The following is a 21629-nucleotide window of genomic DNA, read 5'->3' as shown; positions in this document are numbered from 1 at the left end:
AGAAACATTCAAAATAATCGTGTATAATAATAGTATGAATTTAAAATCTTAAAAAAGAAAAAAATAATATTTTTTTTAGAAAAAAAGAAATAAAAAAAGAATAAAAAAGTAATAAGAACTTTAAAATAATAAGAGAATTGATATGTCGATTGATTTAGCTACATTTTCTTATGTCTCTATCCCAACTAATAAAATTATCAAAGAAGGGTTTATGGTAAAAAGAGGGCACATAGTTCGAAATTGGCTTCAAAGATGGTTTGTATTAACAAATGATATATTATATTATTTTGATGAACAAAAACTTCATTTAAAGGGATATATTCCTTTAGCATTTGGGACAATTACACGAAGTCCTGAAATGAAGAAACAACCATGTTTTCAATTAGTATCACCATTACAAAATAAAACATATTTCATTCAAGTTTGTTGTTTATTGAATAAAAGAAAGAAAAATAAAAAGTAATTACAAATAGTGTGGGACTGAGGATGAATGTGGGTTATGGATGGCAGCCATTTCTGTTGTATTAAACAAATATATTGGAGAACCAGAAACAATGGACCATGTTACACATGTTACTTATAATGAAGGAGGATTTTGTGGAATACCACCAGAATGGGAAAATATGTTTATTGCATTAGGAATTACAAAAGAAGAAATTAAGTCAAATGAAAAAGAAGCAATGCAAGTCATTCAATTTACGAAAAAACTTGAGGATCAACCTCTTGGACCACCACCAATGCCAGAAAATGAAACAACAATTACCTTAAAAGATATTGTACAGCCAGGAAATCCAACAGAATTATTTGATAATTGGCAACAAATAGGAGAAGGAGTAAGTGGAGTAGTATTTCAATGTGTAGATAAAAAGACCAAAGAAGAACGAGCAGTGAAGAAAATTAAAATAGAAGATGATTCAATTAATTTACAAGAAATAAAAATAATGCAAACATTAAAACATCCAAATATTGTTGGGTTCTTTGGATGTTTTGAATTAGACAATTATTTATATATTTCTATGGAATTTATGGATCGTAATAATTTAACTGCAATATTAGAATTCTTTCCATCTGTTGCTATGAATGAACCACAAATTGCTTATGTTGCACGAGAAACTAATGAAGCATTAAGATATGTTCATAGTTTTCATAGAATTCATCGTGACATAAAATCAGATAATATTCTAATTAATCATAATGGAGAAGTTAAATTAGCAGACTTCGGTGTGTCAGTTCAATTAACTAAAAATAAATCAAAAAGAAATACAATCGTTGGAACACCTTATTGGATGGCTCCTGAAGTTATTAAAGGAAAAGACTATAACTGTTTAATTGATGTTTGGTCTTTAGGAATTATGTGTAGAGAAATGATGGAAGGATATCCTCCTTATATGGATGATCCTCCTTTAAGAGCTTTATTTCAAATTAGTACTAAAGGTGTTCCTCCTATTACAACTGGTAGTTGGTCAAAAGAATTATTAGATTATGTTAATGGTTGTTTATCAGTTAATCCTGACCAACGTCCTTCAACGGAATCATCAGTTAAAAATCCGTTCTTCCAAAAAGCATGCACAAAAATAGAATTTGCAGATTTTGTTTCACGAGTTGAACAAATTGCTCTTGAACAACAAAACTAACTAATGAACTTTTCATTTTCATAATTTAAATTTGGTCAGTTTTATTTAAAATTAAACTAAAATAAAACGATGAAATTAAAAAGGTTATTTATTCTGGTGGATATTCTTTAACAAGCATATCAGCAAATTCCTTATAATCAACATAACCTTCTCTACTTACTGTGGCAGATCTCATAATAGCTTCAACTTCAGAATTTGAAAGTGGTCTTCCTAAAACTGAAAGAATTTGTCTTAATTCAGCTTCATGAATTTGACCATTTTCTTCTTTATCTAAAGCAGTAAATACACCAAACATATCATCATACAAATCTTTGGGTACTTTCATTTCACATTTCTTATATAATTGTCTAATTTTTTCAACTCCAACAAGATCTTCTTTTACTTCTCTCATAATAGCTTCTTCTTGTTGTTGAGTTGGTGCTTTTCCAAGAGCCCTCAATAATTCGATGACTTGATCCCGAGAAATCTTCTTGTCATGATCAATATCCAAGATTGCGAAATAATCATCAATTAATTCACTTGTTGTCATTTGTTTTTAACTCTCTTTTCAAGTTCACCTTTTTAAGATGAATTTGTGTCTGTTTTTAGACTTTTTTAAATCTTTCTTCGAATAAACTATTCTTCTGATTTTGGTATTGATTATTGCTATATTATTAATGAATTTGGTTATAATAAATCAATTCTGTCTAATTAATCTTAAAATAACCGTTTCTTTTTTAGATTACGCTTTTTCACTTAAAACAATAAAATAAGAGTTGTTGAATTTATTTTTATTTAATTCACTAAAAAGAAGAGTCTGTTGTTGTATCCCTTTGAGAATAGTGCTTTACTAAAACTTTTGTTTAATATGATAGGATTTTTAAAAATATAAAAAACTAATTACAATACATAAATAAAAAATACAATAGGAAAAAACCCTGAAAATGGGATTAATGTTGTTATAAGATAATAAAAGAGAAAATCTAAAAAATGAAGTAAAGAAACTGTAAAAGAAGATTACATAATAAAAGTAAAACAAAAATGGATGAACCATTACTAACCGAAGAAGAAAAATTAACACAAGATGACAACGAGATTGAAGTTAATGAACCAATTGATCAGTTTATTTCAGATAATGATATTGAAATTTTTCGAAAAGAAGAAGCTGAAAGAAAAGTTACTTTCTTAAAGTTCTTTAAATTTATAGGATGGATTTTACTAGAAAAATGGTATTGTGTATTATTTGTTTTGTGCTTTATTGCATTTTCATTAGTTGTTTATTTTACTGATTGGAAAATGGCTGAAATTGGAGATGTTACTTACAAAACAATTCTTTGTTTGATATTTGTTGGAGTAATGATTACATTAATTTTATCTAATTTATATCATCCTGGAGTTGTTATGATGGCAATAGTTGGTCTTTTAATTGCTTGTAGAGTAATAACTCCTGCACAAGGTTTTCAAGGATTTAGTGATCGATCAGTTATAACAATTATTGTTTCTTATATTCTTTCAACAGCAATAATTAAAAATAGAAGTTTAGAATTTTTAACTAGAAATATATTTCCAGAAACATATGAAAAACATGTTTGGCCATCATTATTATTTATGGTTCTTATTACTTTTTTGTTATCTGTTGTAATCGACAATATACCAGTTGTTTTATTATCAATGTCTATAGTTCATACGTGGACAAAAACATCTGGAATTCCTCCTAGTAAAGTTTTGTTACCAATCTCATTTAGTGCTATTCTTGGTGGAATGAATTCAATACTTGGTAATTCATCATTCCATCGGGCAAGAACGTTGTTAATTACAAAAGTATTAGAACTTAATAAAAAAGGTATTCATTTAAATATTACAATGCCATATTTTGAAATTGCTATTATTTCATCAATCATTTCTATTCCAGCACTTATTTATATTATCTTTGCAAATGGGATTCTTAGTCGTCATAAAGAAGAATCATTTCATAAAACAAACAAATCATATATATTCACTTTCCGTATAGAAGAAAAATCTAGATTTATTGGATTGCATTTAGGAGAAACTGTATTAAATAAACCTCCTAATGGTAAATTATGTTATATTAAACGTGGAGAAAATTATATTGATGTTAAAGACGATACAATTATAAAAAAGAATGATATACTCTGTTATATTGCTCCATCTTCAATATTAAAAGATGTGTTGACATATAATGGAGTTGTTCCTTCTGATCCAACAATTCATGAGTTAGTTGGAGCTACTGTATATGAAATTGCCTTAAGTCCTCAAGACACAATAATTGGACAAGACATTAAAATGATTAATGAACGTGGTATTGGATTTTTAGGAATTTCAATAGATGAGAATAAATGGAAAGAACAGTTGAACCAAATCAATATTCTTTCTTCTGAAAGAACATACATTGTTCTTTCTCCACAAAAACAAGAATTAAAAGGAAATGATTTTCATTTAGTTACACAAATCGATGTTGATTTACCACAACCAACAAATATTATTAAAACTATTGTTCCAATATTTTGTCTTCTTATTCCATGTATTTTAGAATCAACAAAAGTTTGTCCATTATTTGTTTCTGGTTTTGCTTCAGCTTTGGTTCTTATCATCACTCAATGTATGACTGTCTCAGAAATCTATCAATCTATTGACGTTCAAGTAATTTGTGTTATTGCAGCATCATATGGAATCACTTCAGCAATACAAACAACACATATTGGTACATTGTTGACATTATCTTGTTCTCAATGGTTTATTTCATTAGGAAAATACGGTATTTTAATGGGGATTTTTTTACCTACTATTTTACTTGCTCAACCATTTGCTAATACAGTTATTGTTGATATTATGTTTCCAATGGTATGGCATCTTTATTATGGAGATTCCGATAGTGCAGAACATGGCTCATTAATTGGAATTAAATCAGCAATGTACACAATGATGATAGCATCCTCATCTTCATTTTTATTAACAATTGGATATCCAACTCATATGATTATCAATCAAAAAGCACATTATACATTAAAAGAAGTATTTCTTTTTGGACTTCCAATATTTCTATGGGTATTTATTTGTGGTGCTTTACTTCCTTATTTATTTTTTGAAGTGTTATAAATTAACACATCCTCTTACATTTAATTGAATTTGATAAATGATATTATAATTAAATTAATCCTAATAATTCTTTCTCTGAATTGGTGAAATTCATTTGGTCAACAACACCAAATGACGCTGCTTTTGATTCCATCTCTTGTTTTTTCTTTCTTTCTTCTTCCTCTTTTATTTTTTGTGCTTGTTCCTTTTCTTCTTTCCTTTTTCTTCGTTCTTCTTTCTTCTGTTGATGCTCTAATGCTTTCTTTTTCTTTTCTTCATTCAAACGTTGTTTCTCTTTCTCTTCCTCTTCTTCCTTCTTTTTTTGAATTTTTTCCTCTTCTTCTTTCTTTTGTTTTCTTTCATTTTCTTCTGCGTCTTGTTTTATTCTTTTATTATGCTCTTCTTCTTCATTTTCTTTTTGGATTATTTTTAATTCTTCATTCTTTTCTTCTTCTGTTCTACTCTTTTCTTGATCTTGCTTGCTTTGTTTTTCTATTTCTATTTCAGCTTCTAATTTCTTTTTACGTTCCTCTTCTTCTTTCTTTTGTTTTATTATTTTTTCTTCTTGTCTCTTCATTTCCTCTTCAATGATTTGATGTTCTTTTTCTTCTTCTTCTTTTTGGGCTTGCTTAATTCTTTCTTCCTCTTGTTTTCTAATCATTTCTTTTTTGTCGTCTTCTTCTTTTTCACGTTGTGTAATCATTTCATTTAATTGAATAATATCCTTAATAGACTTTTCTTTTTGTAGTTGTTGTGGTCTTTGTTGTTGTTTCTTTCTTTCTTTTTCTTCTTTTCTTTTTTGTTCATATTCTTTTGCTTTTTGAGCAATTTTTTTTAGTTCAACTAATTCTTCATCCTCGTCTTCTTGACCAATGTTATCGTTTTGAATTTGGTCTGTTTCTGTTTCTTCTTTAGTCATAATAACATTTTTACTTGGGAGAGTAGTATCTTGTAAACTATTTTCTTTGTTTGATGATTGAACTAATTCTTCTTTTTCTTGAGGATTTTTTACAATTTCTTCTTTTAATTCCAAAACTTGTTTATCCTCTTTATTATTTAATTCTTGATGACTTACTTGATCAAACAATTCTTTAGTATCATCAATATCAGGAAGAGTTTTTTCTGTTTTATTATCTAATCCATTTTCTTGGGTTTGTTTATCTATTTCACTCTTCGTTCCTAATAATTTATTATTTATTGTTTCTTCTTCACTTTTAATTAGATTTTCCTCACATTCCTTTTGGGATTCGTCATTAACAACTTCATGTGTTTTATGAACTTCGATATCTCCTTGATGCGTTATTGTAGTTTCTTCTTTTTCGTTTTGTTTTATTTCTGTACTTTGTAATTCTTCGTTATTAGTTTCTATACTCTTTTTTGACTCTTCTCTTGCAACTTCAATTACTTTTTCTGTTTCAGATGAACTTTTAGGGTTAGTATTTGACATTAATTCATTTTTACATTCTTCAGTTTCACTTTCAATTGCACTACTTGAGCTAACTTCTCCTTTTTTCATATCTTCTAACTTTTTGGTATTTACATTTGTAGGTAATTCTTCAGCTACAAGTTCTTCATCTTCAGGAATATCAAATACCTCTTCTTCTTTTTTACTTCCAACTAAGTCAACGTCATAATTTGGAGCAACACCCATAATAATATTATTTTCTGAAATTCCACTTTCCAAATAAATGTCTTTCTTTCCTGTAATAAAATCACCACTTGTTTTAAATGTTACATTATCCATCTGCTCTTTTACTTTAATTTTATTAATAAATTTTTCTTGTTCTTTTGTTACTTCAGTATTACAATAATATGGGTCAAATCTCATTAACACCCGTTCTGGTTGTACAGGAAGTACATCCCCTTCCCATTGAATTCTTAAAAGTACTTCACCGGTTTGAGGGATACTAAAATCTCCAAAATTTTTTAATTGGAACCATTCTTCAATTCCATTTTCAACAACTCTCCACAATGGTAAATCAACTGCTCCTACAAATTTTTTAGAACTGAAGAAACCAATCACAATGTTTTCTCTATTTTCTTCTAATTGAACTAAGAAAGTATTTTCATCTCCATCCCAAACAGGGTCAATTGATTTAGTAGATTTACCACTTTTAATTTGATTATTATCTTTATCAGTAACAACACACCAAAATTGTGTTTGTTTTCCTTTTAATGTTGGAAAATTAATACCCCTGATAAGAGTTATTTGTATGTTTTGTACTTTTATTTGTCGTTCTTCAAAACTTCTAGGATCTATCCATGTAGTATATTTTTTATTCCAATTAATAAAATACATTTCTCCTCTATCCATTCCAATTCCCCATCCTTTTGGTAGTCTTTTACATTCAGGTAACGGATATCTAATATTTAAATAATTCTTACATGATTCATCTCCATAACACTTTCTCCAAAGATGATTTATATAAACTGGAACACCCTCTACATCTACTTTTTGAATAATATTTTCACACTTTGGTGTAGGTCTCATATGTGTTCCATAAAATGCTATTTTTTCTTTTGCAAAATCAATACCATCTAATGCAGCACGTGCACGATTTCCTTCAACTGTACTTTTACCCCATCCTACAGTAACAGGAAATTTAACTATAATAGTTGGTTTTTTCTTTAATTGAATTCTTATTTCAACATAAGACTCCACAATAAAGTCATCTTCTTTTATTGTTGGAAATAAATTAGTTGATTCTAAAATAAATTCTTTCTGTAATAATTTAGGTATTTCATCTAATTCTTGAATACCACCATTTGAAGTAATATACGTTTCTCTATAAATATGTTCTGAATACCATAACATAATTGGTTTTAATGGTTTCCCTGTATTATTACTAATTGTAACAAATACTTTAATAGGTTCATTAGGTTTAATTCCAGTTGTACATCTCATTCTTACTAATACTTGGTCTCTATTATATACTTCTTCTGGCTTCTTTACATCAAAAACATCTTTAACACAATAAATAATTGGTACTTCATTTGATGATGTAAATGTTGATAATGCCATTGTCTTCTCCGAATCTTCTTTTATTTTCAATGGAACAATTTGTAATGTTGCTTGTAATCGATACCTTACTCCAACTTCCCCCTTAAGGTGTAAAGAAGGATGTGGGACAATAGGAATGATAATTGAAAATGGTACTGCATGGGTACCTGGAAAATATTCGTGATAAAATGGTTCACAAGAAACGTTAGACTGTTCTGCCAATGGAGGATAATTACGTGAAGTAAAAAATTTGGTTACTGTTTTGATTGCTTTTTTGTCTGAAGCATTATTTGACAAAATAGTTTCGCCAATTAAGTTAAAATGTAATTGGTTAACAATTACCCTCTTTGTTACATTAATAAGGAGAAAACCCTGTAACCTCTCTCCAACAGCATAGCCTTTATTTATAAAACGAACGTTTAAACTAACTACTGACATTTAAAATTAACAGTCATCTTTTCTAGTTTTTCTTGAAAAAGTAATATATGAAAGAAAAAATCAACAAAAATAATAAACAAATTAAATTGAAGGAAATACTTTTCTTTTTTTATATTTTGAGACGAAAAGAACGATAATATGATTTATAAAAATCTTCAAAGTTATTTATCGTTTTGTTTAATGTTATTAATAACTGACATACCTCACAAATCATTCATTACATCATTTACCATCTTTTCAATCTCCTTAAGACGAATATGGTCATTATTTGTTGTCCCTGCAAGGTCAATTAAATTATTATAAATTTCAATGAGCTTTTGTTTGTTTCTGCTCATACCTTTATCAATTTTTTTATGACCAACAACAGGAATAGAGGATTGTTGATTTGAAGGGGTAATATCTTCTTTTTTTGATATTGATAAATGCTGTTTTTCTGCACTAAACTTAGCAGCTTTTCTTTTTTCTCTTTTTGCTTTTACTGGATTAAAATTAACAAGATTTTGTTGTTGAATTGAAGATATTTTACTTGTTCTATCACAGATACTTACAGCCATATCAATTAATGGTCGAAGAGCAAAAACTGGAGGAAATTTCATTAATCTACGAAGAGTGTATGTTGGGTCATCTCGTTCTACTATGTCATTTCTTACATACAACATCATTGAAATAAATACACCATCCACTAATTTTAAATTTTCTCCATAAGCAAAAATTGCATCCCATATTTCAACGACATCTTCAATATGAAATTCACGTGCAAATAACATCTTTATCCATCTTATCCCAAAAACAGATGGAATAATATCATGAGAGATTAATACGTCGTAATAAATTTTATCTATATTATTTATTCTCTCAAAAAGTTCATCACTTTTTTGTTGAATTACACTTGTTTCATTTCTGTCTTGTTCTCTTTTAATTTCATATACAAATCCTAATTGTTTCATAAGACATTCAAATAGAATATAACAGTCATTTTCAATATAATACCTATCAATTAAACATTGTACAACTGGAATATACTCTTTTGGAAAACTTGATTCATTTTTCCATTGAATATGAACTTGTTCTGATAAGTCAAAATCAATTGAATGATATAAAATTGCTATTAGTTCATGAAATCCTTGTTGATAATTCATATTTTCATGTTCTCTAGCATAAATATAAAGCATTCTTCTTATTTTATTACGAAAATTTTCATCCATAAAGTAGTCATACATATTAAATAATCTATCAATATCTTTATTAATTCTACAATTTAAGTCTTTAATATCTTCATCACTTTCTGTATTATTATCTCGTTGTTTATCCCCATCAAAATATTTTTTTATTAATAAATTATACTTTTCTCTATTTTGTTTAATAACTTCTACCCAATTAATACTTATTGGAGTTGGTAATACCCCAAGCCATACTCTCCATGCAATAGTTCTAAGATATAACCCACTTAGTCCATTAAAAATAGCAGTTTTTTTAAGTGAATTTAATTCTTTGTCACACAAATAAGTATCTTTAAAAATACTAAGAGAAATATTAAGTCCAATAGGATTACCTAATTGTTCCATAGAAAAGAAAGACTTAATGTTTCATAGTTCTTTAAAAAAATTATTTCCTTTTTTAAAAAATTAACAGAAAAATAACAAAAAGAAAAATATGGTCTCTTAAAAGTGTTTTTGTATGAGAGATCGCTTAGAACAAATCACCAAATCCTCCAAAATCTTCTTCTTCCTCTTCTTCTTTAGCAGCTGGGGCTTCTTCTTTCTTTTCTTCAGTTTTACTTTCAGTAGCAACAGCAGTAGCAGCAACGGCAGTCATGTTATTGAAGATCTTTTCAGCCAATGGGAATACAACACCACTCTCTTTTGAGAATCCAAGGAGAGCTTGGAATGCATTGAGCATAAGATGTGGGCAGGCTGCTTCGGTTGGGAGATTGGCAGCAAGAGAGATAGCAGTAGCAGCTTGAACACCTTCTTGGAATTTCTTGACAATATCTGATTCAGTTAAATCAAGAGCTTTAGCATCATAAACAATACCGTTATCATAAACTACATCAATAACAGCTCCATATTTGAATGGATTAATCTTTAATTTTTGAAGAAGAACTGCTTGTGATACACCAACTTTTTCTCCTTCTTTAATTAAAAGAGTTTCTGAAGTAATTTCAATTTGACCTTTAGTAATCTTTGAGGCAATGTTCAATGCTTGGACAAAGTTGGTTTGTGTTGGATCAAGTCCTGTATCACCAGCTGGTACAATGACATCATTTGGTGCAATAACTCCAGCTTTAGCTGGTGATGGTGCTTTAAGTTCAGTAAGTTTAGCTTTTAATTGATAAAGATCACCTTTAGTAAAGATGAATCCAACATTACCTTTAATGTGTGGAAGAAGTTCTTCGAGTTCTGGTTGAGTTTCTGCTTGATTCTTGATGGCTTTTCTAATAAGAGTATTCTTTCCCATAACAAATTCGCATGTTCCTCTTAATTCTTTTCTGATAGTTTGGAATTGAGATGATCCTACATTATCACATTTGACAACTACAACTTGTTTGTATTCTTCCAAGAGTTTTTTCATCTTGACAAGATATGCTTCTTTCTTAGCTTTCTTTTGTTCTTTACTTAAACCAGCTTTGTGTAAGGCCATCCTTAGCTATCTCAATTTCTTAGATTATAGGGTTGTTTTATTTGACTTCTTTTTTATTTTTTTTTCTTGTTTTTTTTATTAATAAATATAGTTTCTTATACTTCAAAGCTATTCCAAAACTATATTTATAATAATAAAATTATATTTTTTATAATTTCTCTTCTTAGAGAAATGAATTATTTTCATGTCTCTCTTAGCACAACATATTATTGAAAAGTTAAGGTTGTTTGAACATAAGAATGTTTTGTTTTATGAAATGAGTTTGGTTATAAATTGTTCAAAAACAACAAACTATATTTACAAAAAAGTGATAAAAAACTTAAAAATTAAGTTAGAATTAAACCAATGAAAGGATTATCAGCAAATGAAATTAAAAATTATCTTGAAGACACCACATTTCTAAGAGACTGTATGAATAGTTTACAAGAATACACTAGTACTATTGTTACATTATTTCAACAACTTCATACTGAAATGGCTAGTTTTTCAAGTAAATTACAAGAAATGGGAAATATGAGAGAAATGACGAATATGAATCAATTAAAGTCAAAAATGTTAGAACCGTTATTAATTTTTGCACAAACACAACAACAATTATCAGAAATATTTTATGACATTCAATCAGCTACCCAAAGCATTAACCAATCAATTATTGATACTCAACAAATATATATTAATCCATTATTTAATTCATTACAAACTCATAACTCTCAAAGTAAATGGAATATTTGGTCTTGGTGGAGTCAACCAAATCAAGAATTTACTGATGCAACAAAAATTCAATTAACATTAACATTAGGTAGTTGGGAATTCAAATTAAAATTAGGAGGAACAATGGAAGCGATCTATCGAGCATTTCAAGATGGGTCTATTAGTGCTAGTGGAGATGAAAATTTTACAAAAACTATGACAAAAGCAAGAATAGAAAAAACAAAATATTTCATGAAATACAAGAGGTGTCAAGGTGGTTATCAAGGTAAAACCTTAGACGAAATTTTAACAATGGAAGAACGTGAAGGTTCAATCCCTTCTGGTATTGAAAATATTATTGAAAATATTAAAGCAAATGGATATACTACTGAAGGTATATTTAGACTATCTCCTAGTGAAAAAGATATTAGAGATGTTTATGATAGACTAGGTGTAATCGACTTCGAAGGATTAGATTACATTTTAATGGCTGCTGTATTAAAAAGATTCTTTAGAAATCTTCCTGAAAAAGTATTTAATCGAATTAATACTAATAAAGCCCTTTCAATAAACAAAATAAAAGCTTATAATATTGGGACATTAAAAAGTTTTATTAAAGGATTACCAAAGAATAATATTATGATTATAAAACAATTATTTGGATTGTTATATAAAATTAATACTTATTCAGATACTAATAAAATGAATGCTCAAAACTTGGCTACTATATGGATTCCTTGCTTATTTGAAATACCACAAGAAAGTCCAGTTGTGTTCTCTTGTAGACTTAATGAATTAAAGACATTTTTTGTTGCACTAATAGACAATTATTATGAACTATTTCCTGATTTTAGTGATAGAAAATCATTAAGGCTATCTTCTTGCAGAAAGTCATGTCATGAAAGAACACTTACTCGGTCACAGTCAGAATGGGCAGCCAGTTCTGAGTCTGTTGATAAAAATATTAAATAATATTTAATTCCGTAATTTTCTTTAAATTCAAAGTATCTAAATAAAAAAAAAATAAAAAGCCAAAAATTAAACTTCAAAACGAAAGAATTTTGGTGTGAAGAAGTGATTAATGCACCGAAGAGGAACAAAACAAAATAAAAAAAAAAGTTGTTGTAAAGGAAAGTCTAAACCAACAACACCTGAAAAACAACCTCATCCACCAGCTGAACCTTTTGATGATGAACACCATTCTGTAAGGACAATTACTTTTCAAAATGGAGAAGTAATAGATGATAGTTATGACCAAGGAACAACAGAAGATAATGACATTTTTCTTGCCAGGCAAGTCTTGAGAAATCTTACTCATAATACTGTTAATACTATACATGAAATGATAGACGATATTACTATTCAAGAAAGAAAATTGATTAATTCAGTTAATCGGAATTATGAGAATTTAGTACGTGAACTAAAATTCTCTTTTGATTGTGACAGTGTTGTTGTGGAACTACCTTACGTAAGAAGAATTTATGGAGTTGATGAATTAATTGAAATAAAAAGAAAACAAGATGAAGAAATGACTCAGTTAATTAAAGACATTAACAGTCTTTTTGGTGAATGTGAAAAGAAACACATTAGTATTAATAATATGAAAACTGAAATAATAAAATCAATTGATAACTACAACAAAACAACAAAAATAATTCTTGAAAAAGTAGAATCAAAAAAACAACAATAAGAACAAAACTATTTAATTGTATCTTTTTTTGTTATTTATATTAAAAAAAATGATATATTAAAAAATAAAGAAAAAAAAAACTAGGGAAATGGTTAATAAGAAATAAATTAAAAAGAATAATAAAACATTAAAAAATAAAGAAAAAAATAAGTTAGGGTATAAAGGAGAATTAAGATTTCTTAGTGTGATGGCTACCCAAAAGAGTGAAGTCACTATCAGAACAAGAAATCTGATAGTTAATCCATTACTTTGCAGAAAGCAAGTAGTTGTTGATATTTATCATCCAGGAATTGTTCAACCAAAATTTACCGAAATTAAAGAAAAGCTTGCTAAAATGTACAAGGTAAAAGATGTTCAAACTATCGTTCTTAATGGGTTCGTCACTAAGTACGGAGGAGGAAAAACTTCAGGATTTGCATTGATTTATGATACACTTTCTGCTTTAAAGAAGTTTGTTCCAAAACATCAATTAATTAGAGCTGCTTTGGATAAGAAGACCAAAGCACCAAGAAAAGCTAGAAAGGAACATAAGAAGAAATGGAGAATGTGCCATTCATTCAAAGACTATAAGAAGAAAGAAATGAAGAAAGCATCTAGAAAGAAGAAGTAAGAGATAGTAATTGAATTGATGTGCTCAATAAATTTTTGATATATAAAACAAAATATTATTTTTTCTTTTAAAAAGAGAATCTAATAAATTTTTTTGTTTAAGAGATTCCTCATTGAGATATAATATGAAGATAGTTTCTTTTTTATCATTAATGAAAACTTAAAAAATGAAATTAAAAGACAGAGAACTTAAAAAGAAAATATAATTGTTGATGTGTGAATTTGCTGCACACTTTGTTCATGGATTTTGTGATAAGGATAAAGACAAATTAGTAAGAAAAGAAGACTTATTTCCTTTATTAATTCAATTTTTACAAAGTGAAGATCCTCAATATAAAATTGGATTTGAGAATTACTTATTTGATTTGTGTGATGTTGATGAAAATAAGGCATTGGATATTACAGAGTTTCTTCATTTAATGAAATGTTTAGAAATCTTTGAAAGTCAAAAAGGTCAAAGCAAGAATCTTACAACAATGATGGCTTTATTTAGGGCTATTGATTCAGATGGAAATGCTTCTTTAAGTGCAGAAGAAATTACTAAGGCATTAGATAAATTACCTAATGACTCCTCAGTTAATGAGGAAATTAAATCCGCAGTTAAGAAAATTAAAGAATATTGTGGGTTATTAGGAGGGAGAGAAATTAACGAAATGGAATTCCTTGGAATTGTTATTCCACCAAGTGATTTTCAACAATACAATCAACAAGTATTTTCTGCTTTATTTGAAAAAGGTGATAAAGATCATTCTGGTATGATTTCTGTTAAAGAACTTAAAACGTTATTTAAGCAAATGTATCCAGATGGTGTTGATGAACGAAAAGCACCTGAAATAATTATCAAATTGTTGGATGAAACTGGAAAAGGTGAAATTGATAAAAATCAATTTGCAACATTTGCTTGTGCTGTTGCTGGAAATGATGTTACCATTAGATGCTTAACTAAAACAAGATTTTATGAAGCTATTTTTAAAATACTTGACTCTGATAAGAGTGGACTATTGGAAAGAGATGAAACAACAAAATTATTAAAGTCTATGGGACTTAATGAAAAGAAAATTGCAAAATGGTTTGAAAAAATAGGAGAAGAGCCTTTGACTTTAAATAAATTCCTCGAAATTTATTTAAAGAAGTAATTCTTATGTTTTTGTTTAATTTATTTTACGTCATTAATTTTTAAACAACAAGGTATTGTCCAAAATTAGAAGAGAGGTATTTAGTAATAAACCATCAAATAAAGAAAATTCTCCAATTCTGATATTTTAAGGTTGTGGTTTTATACTTTTTAAATCATAATGTTTAAATAAAATTTTTTTTATAAGACATTATAAAATGTTATATTCTTTCTTATAATTGATACTCTTTTGAATATAAACATTTATTATTTATATGAAAATCGGTATTCCTTATTACTTAAACATTTTTAGAATAAGACAAAACTTGTTTAAAACCAATTTCAATTTCTGTTTTGTTGTCTGTTTATTGTATTAGAAAATATTTATTTATAATAATTCTTTTAGACACTCAATTTCTTTTAAACTGAATCATTACTAATACTCTTTTTAGTTCAATTAAAAAATAATTATACATGAAGTCCTAACTATTACGTATAAATGAAGTTACTAAAATAATCTTTGAAGGTTATTTAATCATATTTTTATTCATTTGAAAATGTTATTTCTATAATGGAAATAATCTAACAAAAATAATTATGTGTTGATACATTATTGATTGTTGCAAATAGATGAAGAATTATACATACAATTTATATACTTAAGTTTTTTTACTAATATTAGTTCAATCCCAAGTCACTTAAAGCTTGGTTGTTAATGTCGTATAATATGGAATATAACATAAAAGAAAAAACAGTCAAATAATAACATCAGAAAATTAGTTTCTTAATAGTACATTGCAGATGAATAATTATTTTTTGTTGTGACAGGATTGATTTTTCATATTTCAACACTCAAATGTTAATGTTGGATAAGAGAAATAAATTATATTAGAACGAAGAGTGTTTCTATTTTATTTCTATTTTCTTTATTATTCTATATCTTTATTAATGTTTTAAATAACATTTTTTTATTTTTAATAGTATGATTCTAATTTCAAAAGTTATTCTATTTTTGATTTTCTTTTTCTTGACTTGAAGTTAACAAATTAGAAATTCCACACAGAACTATTTAAATAATTATAAAAATAGTTGAATGCCGTATTTATTATACGGTTACAATATTTAATTTGAATAGAAAATGGAGTATTCAATATTGTAAACAATGTAATGAGTTATTAGGATGGAGGATTACTTGTTGTAATAGACTATGGGTATTTATAACTATGGTTGTATTATGTATTATCAACATTCAAAAAATATATATAGTAATGAATGAATTGTTTTGAATACATGACATACTATCAAGAAAATGATCAATGTGATGATAATTCAAATTAAACGTAATAATATGGTGGTAAGGAATATATTCATTCATCATAAAATAAGAAAGAAAAGATTGGTTATTTTTAGTATTCAATAAATAAAAATCAAGTTAATATAGTTATTTAAATGAAGAATATTTAAATTAATAATATTTGAAAAGACTTTAATTCAATGTAAATAAAAGAATGAAAAATAGAAAATCATACTTCTTAACAAGACTAAAAACAAAATAATAAGTTAATAGTCATTGACTAAGCAATATTAAGTACAATGATTTGACTAGTTTCACTAGATCAAATAACAATAGGAAATAAATAGCAACACTTAATTAATTTTTTTATTATTTTATTGTGTATTTTTGTTAATTTGTGATATTTCAAAACTTATAATTCATTGTTTAAAAGAAGTTAAACTATTTATTTGTTTATATGCAACACCATTAATATTAAATTAATGTGGGTTTTATGTTTATCATTTTTGACAATATATACATTCATTAAAATAATAAAATAGTGAAAAGGTCAAATATGGTTTGATGATTCAATATAAATGTTTGTTTGTAGTGTTAAAGACATTGTCTTATTTTTTATTACATTTTCTATAGAAGACTAATAAATAACTAATAATAAAACAAAAAAAGTTTATGCGTTTTTACAAATACTCTTATCATGACTTATTTGTAAACAATTGAGATATGTTTTTTTTAGCGAAGTATGTATTATAATAATGAATAATAAGCATGTATTACTACAGAAAGAATGAATTTTATAAGGAGTTTTGTTGTTGTTATTGTGTTTAAATTGTACTTAAGTGTTTCAATATATTATTATAAATATTTCAGAATATGCTTTCCCATGGTTTTATTCGTTTATGAAATAAAACGATTTAACAATAAACATTACAGTGAAAAAACAATTATGATGATTTGTGTTTAAAATGGTATGATACATTAAAATTGAATAAATAATTATTCATCACTTATTTTTAAAGAATGAAACATGTGGTTAGTTATATATTTATTCATTTATATATTATTATAAAGAGTTTACAAACTAAAACAATAAATTAAGTTAGTTCTCATCTAATGTTTTGAATTAAATATATAAGAAGTGGTTTAATGCATATTTTGACAATGCACTTGATAATTGTTTTTATAATAAATTTCAATATAAAGAATGTATATCTTAAAATACGTTCATATAAATTATATGGATGTTGATCTCTTCGTTGGCGCTGTTCAACTCCAACATTAGCAATGTTTTCATGCAAAATTTCACCAGTAACAAAGAAGCTGCATAATATTATCAAAAACAAAACAACAACATTAGAATTAAAAAAAGGTAATTCGAAAATACCTATTAGTATTATGAACATAATAGCTAATATTCCAAAATGACTTTTGAAGATGAATCTGTTAAACCTTATATCGAGAGTTCTTTTTTCTTCCTAATAACTCAAACTAAATTAATAAAAGTTATTGAAGAACATTTAATATACAAAGAAATACTAAAACTATTAAGGTAAAATATGGTTGCTAGATAAATTTTTAGAAAAGGGCTTTAATGAAACTAAAAAAATTGGGGATTTCGTTTAAAAAAAGACTATCTATTTATTTTGCTAAAAATAAACGACTTTGTTAAAAACATTTGATTTAATTTTGAAGAAGAATGTAACGAAAATTAAAGAGATTTATAATTTATCTTAAAAGAAAGTCTTTTGCTGTTTCTTAAAAAGTAAAGAATAAAACAAATAAATTCAATTTTAGTGGATTGTGATTTTCCTGTTTCGTTTGTTTATGGCAGTTCAAAATAATCCATCTCATGGATTTCTGTTTCGGATTTTTTTAATAAATTCCAAGTAAAAATTAATGTAAAATGATTCTTAAAGAATAGTTAATTCACATCAATTTTTCTATAATTATGAATTGTAATTTTATTTATTTATATCCAACTTGAATTAATTCTTCTTTATTTATATTTGGTTAATTACGTTATATTAAAATAATTTAATATCAAATATCATTTTTATTAGTTTATTCATTTAATTAATCTTTACCTATTCTGAATTTGTAATGTTATGAATTACTTACAACTATTTTTATTTCATTTCTATTCATTTTAGTGTTATTCATTATATTTGTTATTCATTTAAATTGAATTCATTATTATTATTTCATATTGATATTTGTTATTATTTCTATTTTATTATTAATTTAGTTTATTTATGAAATTCAATTTGTCATAAATATTTTTATTCAATGCTGTTTAATAATATTATTTTATCATTTTGAATTTTATATCATTTTGAATTATCATATTTGAAAATAATGTGTATTTATTCAATAAGAAATGAATTATTATTTGTATTTCTGTATTTTATTTTTATTCTTGTTATTATATTATTCATTCTATCATTTGTATAATGTATCATTATATATTTTTAAAAATATTGACTATTCTGTCATCTGTATTCATTTATATATGTATATTTAAATGAATAATGAAGAATCATTTTAATTCATTATAAATATTTAATTTATTTTGGATTTTTATTTATTGTGATGATTCAATTAATACAATATTTTATTCTTCATTAATTCACATATTAAATTAGTTTATTATTCATTTTTGATGTTATAATGATTATAATCTTGTTGAAATATTATTCAACACCTTTTCATAAACAAAAAATAAATATGAATGAAAAATAACCATATGTCAATCAATTTAAATAAATAACTCGATTTTATTAGTATTATAAAAAATTAAAATGAATATTAAATTTAATGAATGATGATATATAATGATGTTTTATTCTTCATTTCATAATTTAAATAAAATAATAATAAAACTAATAAATAGAATGTTAATACCATAAAAATGAGTTGTTAAATTTGAATATAAATAATATCAATGAAAATTTCATCATTTTCCGAGAACATTAAACACATTTTTTTCAATTTAAATGATGCTTTCAATATCCTTCCATTTTGTGTTTCTTCTGTTTTGGATAATTCTTTTAAATATAATTTTTATTTGGTGTTTGGACTATGACATTATGTTGGTTAATCTATAAAGAGAAGCAACTGAAAGGTTAAGATGACATTGATTATAAATCAAAAGAATTATGGAAATAATAATTATATAATTGAGTGTTATATCATTTAATGACATTTATAAAATGGAATTGTTTTTTTTTTCTTTCATATTCTGCAACAACGAATATTTTTAAATAGACAATTATTGTTACAAATATATTTTGTTGGTTAATATAAACAAACTCATTAATAAAAAAATAGATAGATGTTGTTTAATTGGTTACTTTCAACTGAATCAAAGAAAATGTTTATTAGTAAGAAAAATGTATTTTTGATTCAAGACAGTTATTCTGTTTCTCTGTGTGTTAATGTGAAAATGTCTTTTACTGAAAATGAACATGTTGTAATTCTAAGACGATTAATTTATTAAGAAATATTTTTGTTTATTGTATGAATATCATTCATTGTTATCTTCAAATCAAAGAAGAAATATACATAAATTGTGTAAGTTAATGTTTTGAATAAATTTGAAAGAATAAAATTAATATGTTGTACAAAATCTTATGTTTTATAAATCAACTACAATATTTATTATTTCATTCATCACAATTGATTTATCAATTCATAGTTTCAATACATTTCATTACCTTAATGTCATAATTCATTATGTTAATTTGAATTCAGTATTTCATTTAAAGTTTTTTAATGTAATTAATGAAAGTTAAACATGAAATGAAAGTTAAACATTATTAAATTAAGTTGTATTATTTCATTCTACTAACAAAATTAGTGAATTGTCCCCATGCATTTCCATCATCAAGAAGTCCTCTTGTCATTCTCAAGTATGTGAATGCTGTTAATCCATGTTGTTTACATTTATTGATGATTTGATTAAATCCATTAGTATTACATCCTCCATATCCACATAATTCAAGTGCGTTTTCTCCACATTTGCCAATTCCAACTGTTCCTGCTGCATTAAATGCTTGATCAACTAAATTAGCTGGTGATGACCCACAATTTCCATCAGTTCCACTCATTTCAAGACAGGTAAAGTCAAATCTAACATTATTATTTTTGAATGTATTAGAAAGTGTTTTGTATGCATCATTTCCATTTGAGTTGTAATATCCAGCTGTCATTTCAGCTGCATGTGATTGGTCATTATACCACCAATGAACTCCTGATATTTTACCTGCAAGTGCAAGTGTATTTCCAAATACATTTCTTGCTGCTGAAAGAACTTTATCTGTATGACTTAATAACAAGTCAAAATACCATTCTTGGAAGAATCGTCCATATTCACTTTGGTAGTTATCAAATCCATTTCCAAAGAATCCTGTTGATGAGGGTGGTTTAGAATTATAATTTCCTGCATTTGATGGTGATCCATTTCCCCATTCTGAATGTCCTTTATCTGTTGCTGCTTTTTTAAGTAATTCTTTTGACTTACCATCATTACATTGGAACTCTCCTACTCCACAATAACTCCACCTTGAAAGTGGATATGATGGATATCTAGTTTCTCCACATGGTCCCATACCAACTTGAATTTCATTAATTGTTCCATCATCAATATAACTTTGGAAGTTTTGTTTAAATGATGTCATAAAGTCTTTATAAATTTCAATTGGTGTTCTTCCTTCAAAAATAGATGAATCATCATATGCAAATGAAATATATTCATTATTAACATTATTTTCATTGTCTTTAAAGAACGCATCATTTGCTGCTCCTGCATTTCTTACCCATTGGGGAATTTCAATTGTTACTGAATCTCCTACATTTCCTCCACATTTATGGAATGACATAACTGCTTGGAATTTTAATCCTGCTTTTTTAACCATTTGAACTAATTCTTTATATCCATTCCAATTGTAATTTCTTGGTGATGTTTCTACAAGTCCCCACCAAACATCTGCCATAACACCAGCAACTCCTCCTGATTTAATTTTATTTAAGTCATTTTGAAGTTGTCCTTTATTATTAACTCCATTGGAATTGACTGTATCAAGTGGCATCATCAAATTGACTTCAGTTGCTAAAGCCAAAGTAACTACACTTAAGAAGAATATCATTATTTGAATAATTTCAGTTTTGTGTTGTTTAAATCATTGATTTTCATGAAAAACAATTTAATAATACTTTTCAATCAACTTTTCTTTTTGTTGAATAAACTCTTTTAATCTTTCTTTTGAATTTTCTTTTCTCTTTTTCTTTCTTTTGAATTTTCTTCTAACTTTTCTTTTTTGTTATTTAATACAAAAAATATATTGTTTTAAATAACAATATTTTCACTTTTTTTCCTTCTTTAAGTTTTCTTCTTTTTTTCTGAGACGTGTTGGACATAAACTCTACTGCACCAATAGAACATATTG

The 21629-nt window shown here is 26.3% G+C and overlaps 11 protein-coding genes across 11 annotated transcripts, besides 1 other annotated feature; 6 read left to right on the top strand and 5 right to left on the bottom strand.

Moving 5' to 3' along the window:
• Positions 1-142: 142 nt before the first annotated feature.
• On the top strand, positions 143-1634 carry EHI_148900 (protein kinase, putative; the record flags this gene model as incomplete). The annotated part of the gene is made up of 2 exons (XM_652484.1): positions 143-421; positions 474-1634. The coding sequence occupies 2 exons, from the start codon at positions 143-145 to the stop codon at positions 1632-1634; spliced, it is 1440 nt and encodes a 479-aa protein (XP_657576.1).
• Positions 1635-1722: 88 nt separating this feature from the next.
• On the bottom strand, positions 1723-2163 carry EHI_148890 (calmodulin, putative; the record flags this gene model as incomplete). Its single annotated transcript, XM_652485.1, has 1 exon — positions 1723-2163. The coding sequence occupies one exon, from the start codon at positions 2161-2163 to the stop codon at positions 1723-1725; it is 441 nt and encodes a 146-aa protein (XP_657577.1).
• Positions 2164-2654: 491 nt separating this feature from the next.
• On the top strand, positions 2655-4730 carry EHI_148880 (sodium/sulfate symporter, putative; the record flags this gene model as incomplete). The annotated part of the gene is made up of 1 exon (XM_652486.1): positions 2655-4730. The coding sequence occupies one exon, from the start codon at positions 2655-2657 to the stop codon at positions 4728-4730; it is 2076 nt and encodes a 691-aa protein (XP_657578.1).
• A 49-nt stretch (positions 4731-4779) lies between these two features.
• EHI_148870 (uncharacterized protein) lies at positions 4780-8148 on the bottom strand (the record flags this gene model as incomplete). The annotated part of the gene is made up of 1 exon (XM_652487.1): positions 4780-8148. One exon carries the CDS (start codon positions 8146-8148, stop codon positions 4780-4782), a length of 3369 nt encoding a protein of 1122 aa, XP_657579.1.
• Positions 8149-8351: 203 nt separating this feature from the next.
• EHI_148860 (Rab GTPase activating protein, putative) lies at positions 8352-9713 on the bottom strand (the record flags this gene model as incomplete). Its single annotated transcript, XM_652488.1, has 1 exon — positions 8352-9713. One exon carries the CDS (start codon positions 9711-9713, stop codon positions 8352-8354), a length of 1362 nt encoding a protein of 453 aa, XP_657580.1.
• A 72-nt stretch (positions 9714-9785) lies between these two features.
• EHI_148850 (60S acidic ribosomal protein P0, putative) lies at positions 9786-10789 on the bottom strand. Its single transcript, XM_644248.2, has one exon. The coding sequence runs from the start codon at positions 10786-10788 to the stop codon at positions 9838-9840; it is 951 nt and encodes a 316-aa protein (XP_649340.1). The 5' UTR covers position 10789; the 3' UTR covers positions 9786-9837.
• A 344-nt stretch (positions 10790-11133) lies between these two features.
• Positions 11134-12450, top strand: EHI_148840 (RhoGAP domain containing protein; the record flags this gene model as incomplete). The annotated part of the gene is made up of 1 exon (XM_652490.1): positions 11134-12450. One exon carries the CDS (start codon positions 11134-11136, stop codon positions 12448-12450), a length of 1317 nt encoding a protein of 438 aa, XP_657582.1.
• A 109-nt stretch (positions 12451-12559) lies between these two features.
• On the top strand, positions 12560-13168 carry EHI_148830 (uncharacterized protein; the record flags this gene model as incomplete). Its single annotated transcript, XM_652491.1, has 1 exon — positions 12560-13168. One exon carries the CDS (start codon positions 12560-12562, stop codon positions 13166-13168), a length of 609 nt encoding a protein of 202 aa, XP_657583.1.
• A 187-nt stretch (positions 13169-13355) lies between these two features.
• On the top strand, positions 13356-13804 carry EHI_148820 (40S ribosomal protein S24, putative; the record flags this gene model as incomplete). Its single annotated transcript, XM_652492.2, has 1 exon — positions 13356-13804. The coding sequence occupies one exon, from the start codon at positions 13356-13358 to the stop codon at positions 13776-13778; it is 423 nt and encodes a 140-aa protein (XP_657584.1). The 3' UTR covers positions 13779-13804.
• Positions 13805-13989: 185 nt separating this feature from the next.
• On the top strand, positions 13990-14913 carry EHI_148810 (EF-hand calcium-binding domain containing protein; the record flags this gene model as incomplete). The annotated part of the gene is made up of 1 exon (XM_001913346.1): positions 13990-14913. One exon carries the CDS (start codon positions 13990-13992, stop codon positions 14911-14913), a length of 924 nt encoding a protein of 307 aa, XP_001913381.1.
• Positions 14914-20015: 5102 nt separating this feature from the next.
• EHI_148800 (beta-amylase, putative) lies at positions 20016-21329 on the bottom strand (the record flags this gene model as incomplete). Its single annotated transcript, XM_652493.1, has 1 exon — positions 20016-21329. One exon carries the CDS (start codon positions 21327-21329, stop codon positions 20016-20018), a length of 1314 nt encoding a protein of 437 aa, XP_657585.1.
• Positions 21330-21588: 259 nt separating this feature from the next.
• Positions 21589-21629: part of a repeat region that runs on past the window's edge.

Source organism: Entamoeba histolytica, genomic scaffold, assembly GCF_000208925.1.
Source record: "Entamoeba histolytica HM-1:IMSS scf_1104750518539 genomic scaffold, whole genome shotgun sequence".
Classification (NCBI taxonomy): Eukaryota; Evosea; order Mastigamoebida; family Endamoebidae; genus Entamoeba; species Entamoeba histolytica.
The sequence above is the reverse complement of the archived record's forward strand: the minus strand, read 5'-3'. Positions and strand labels throughout refer to the sequence as shown.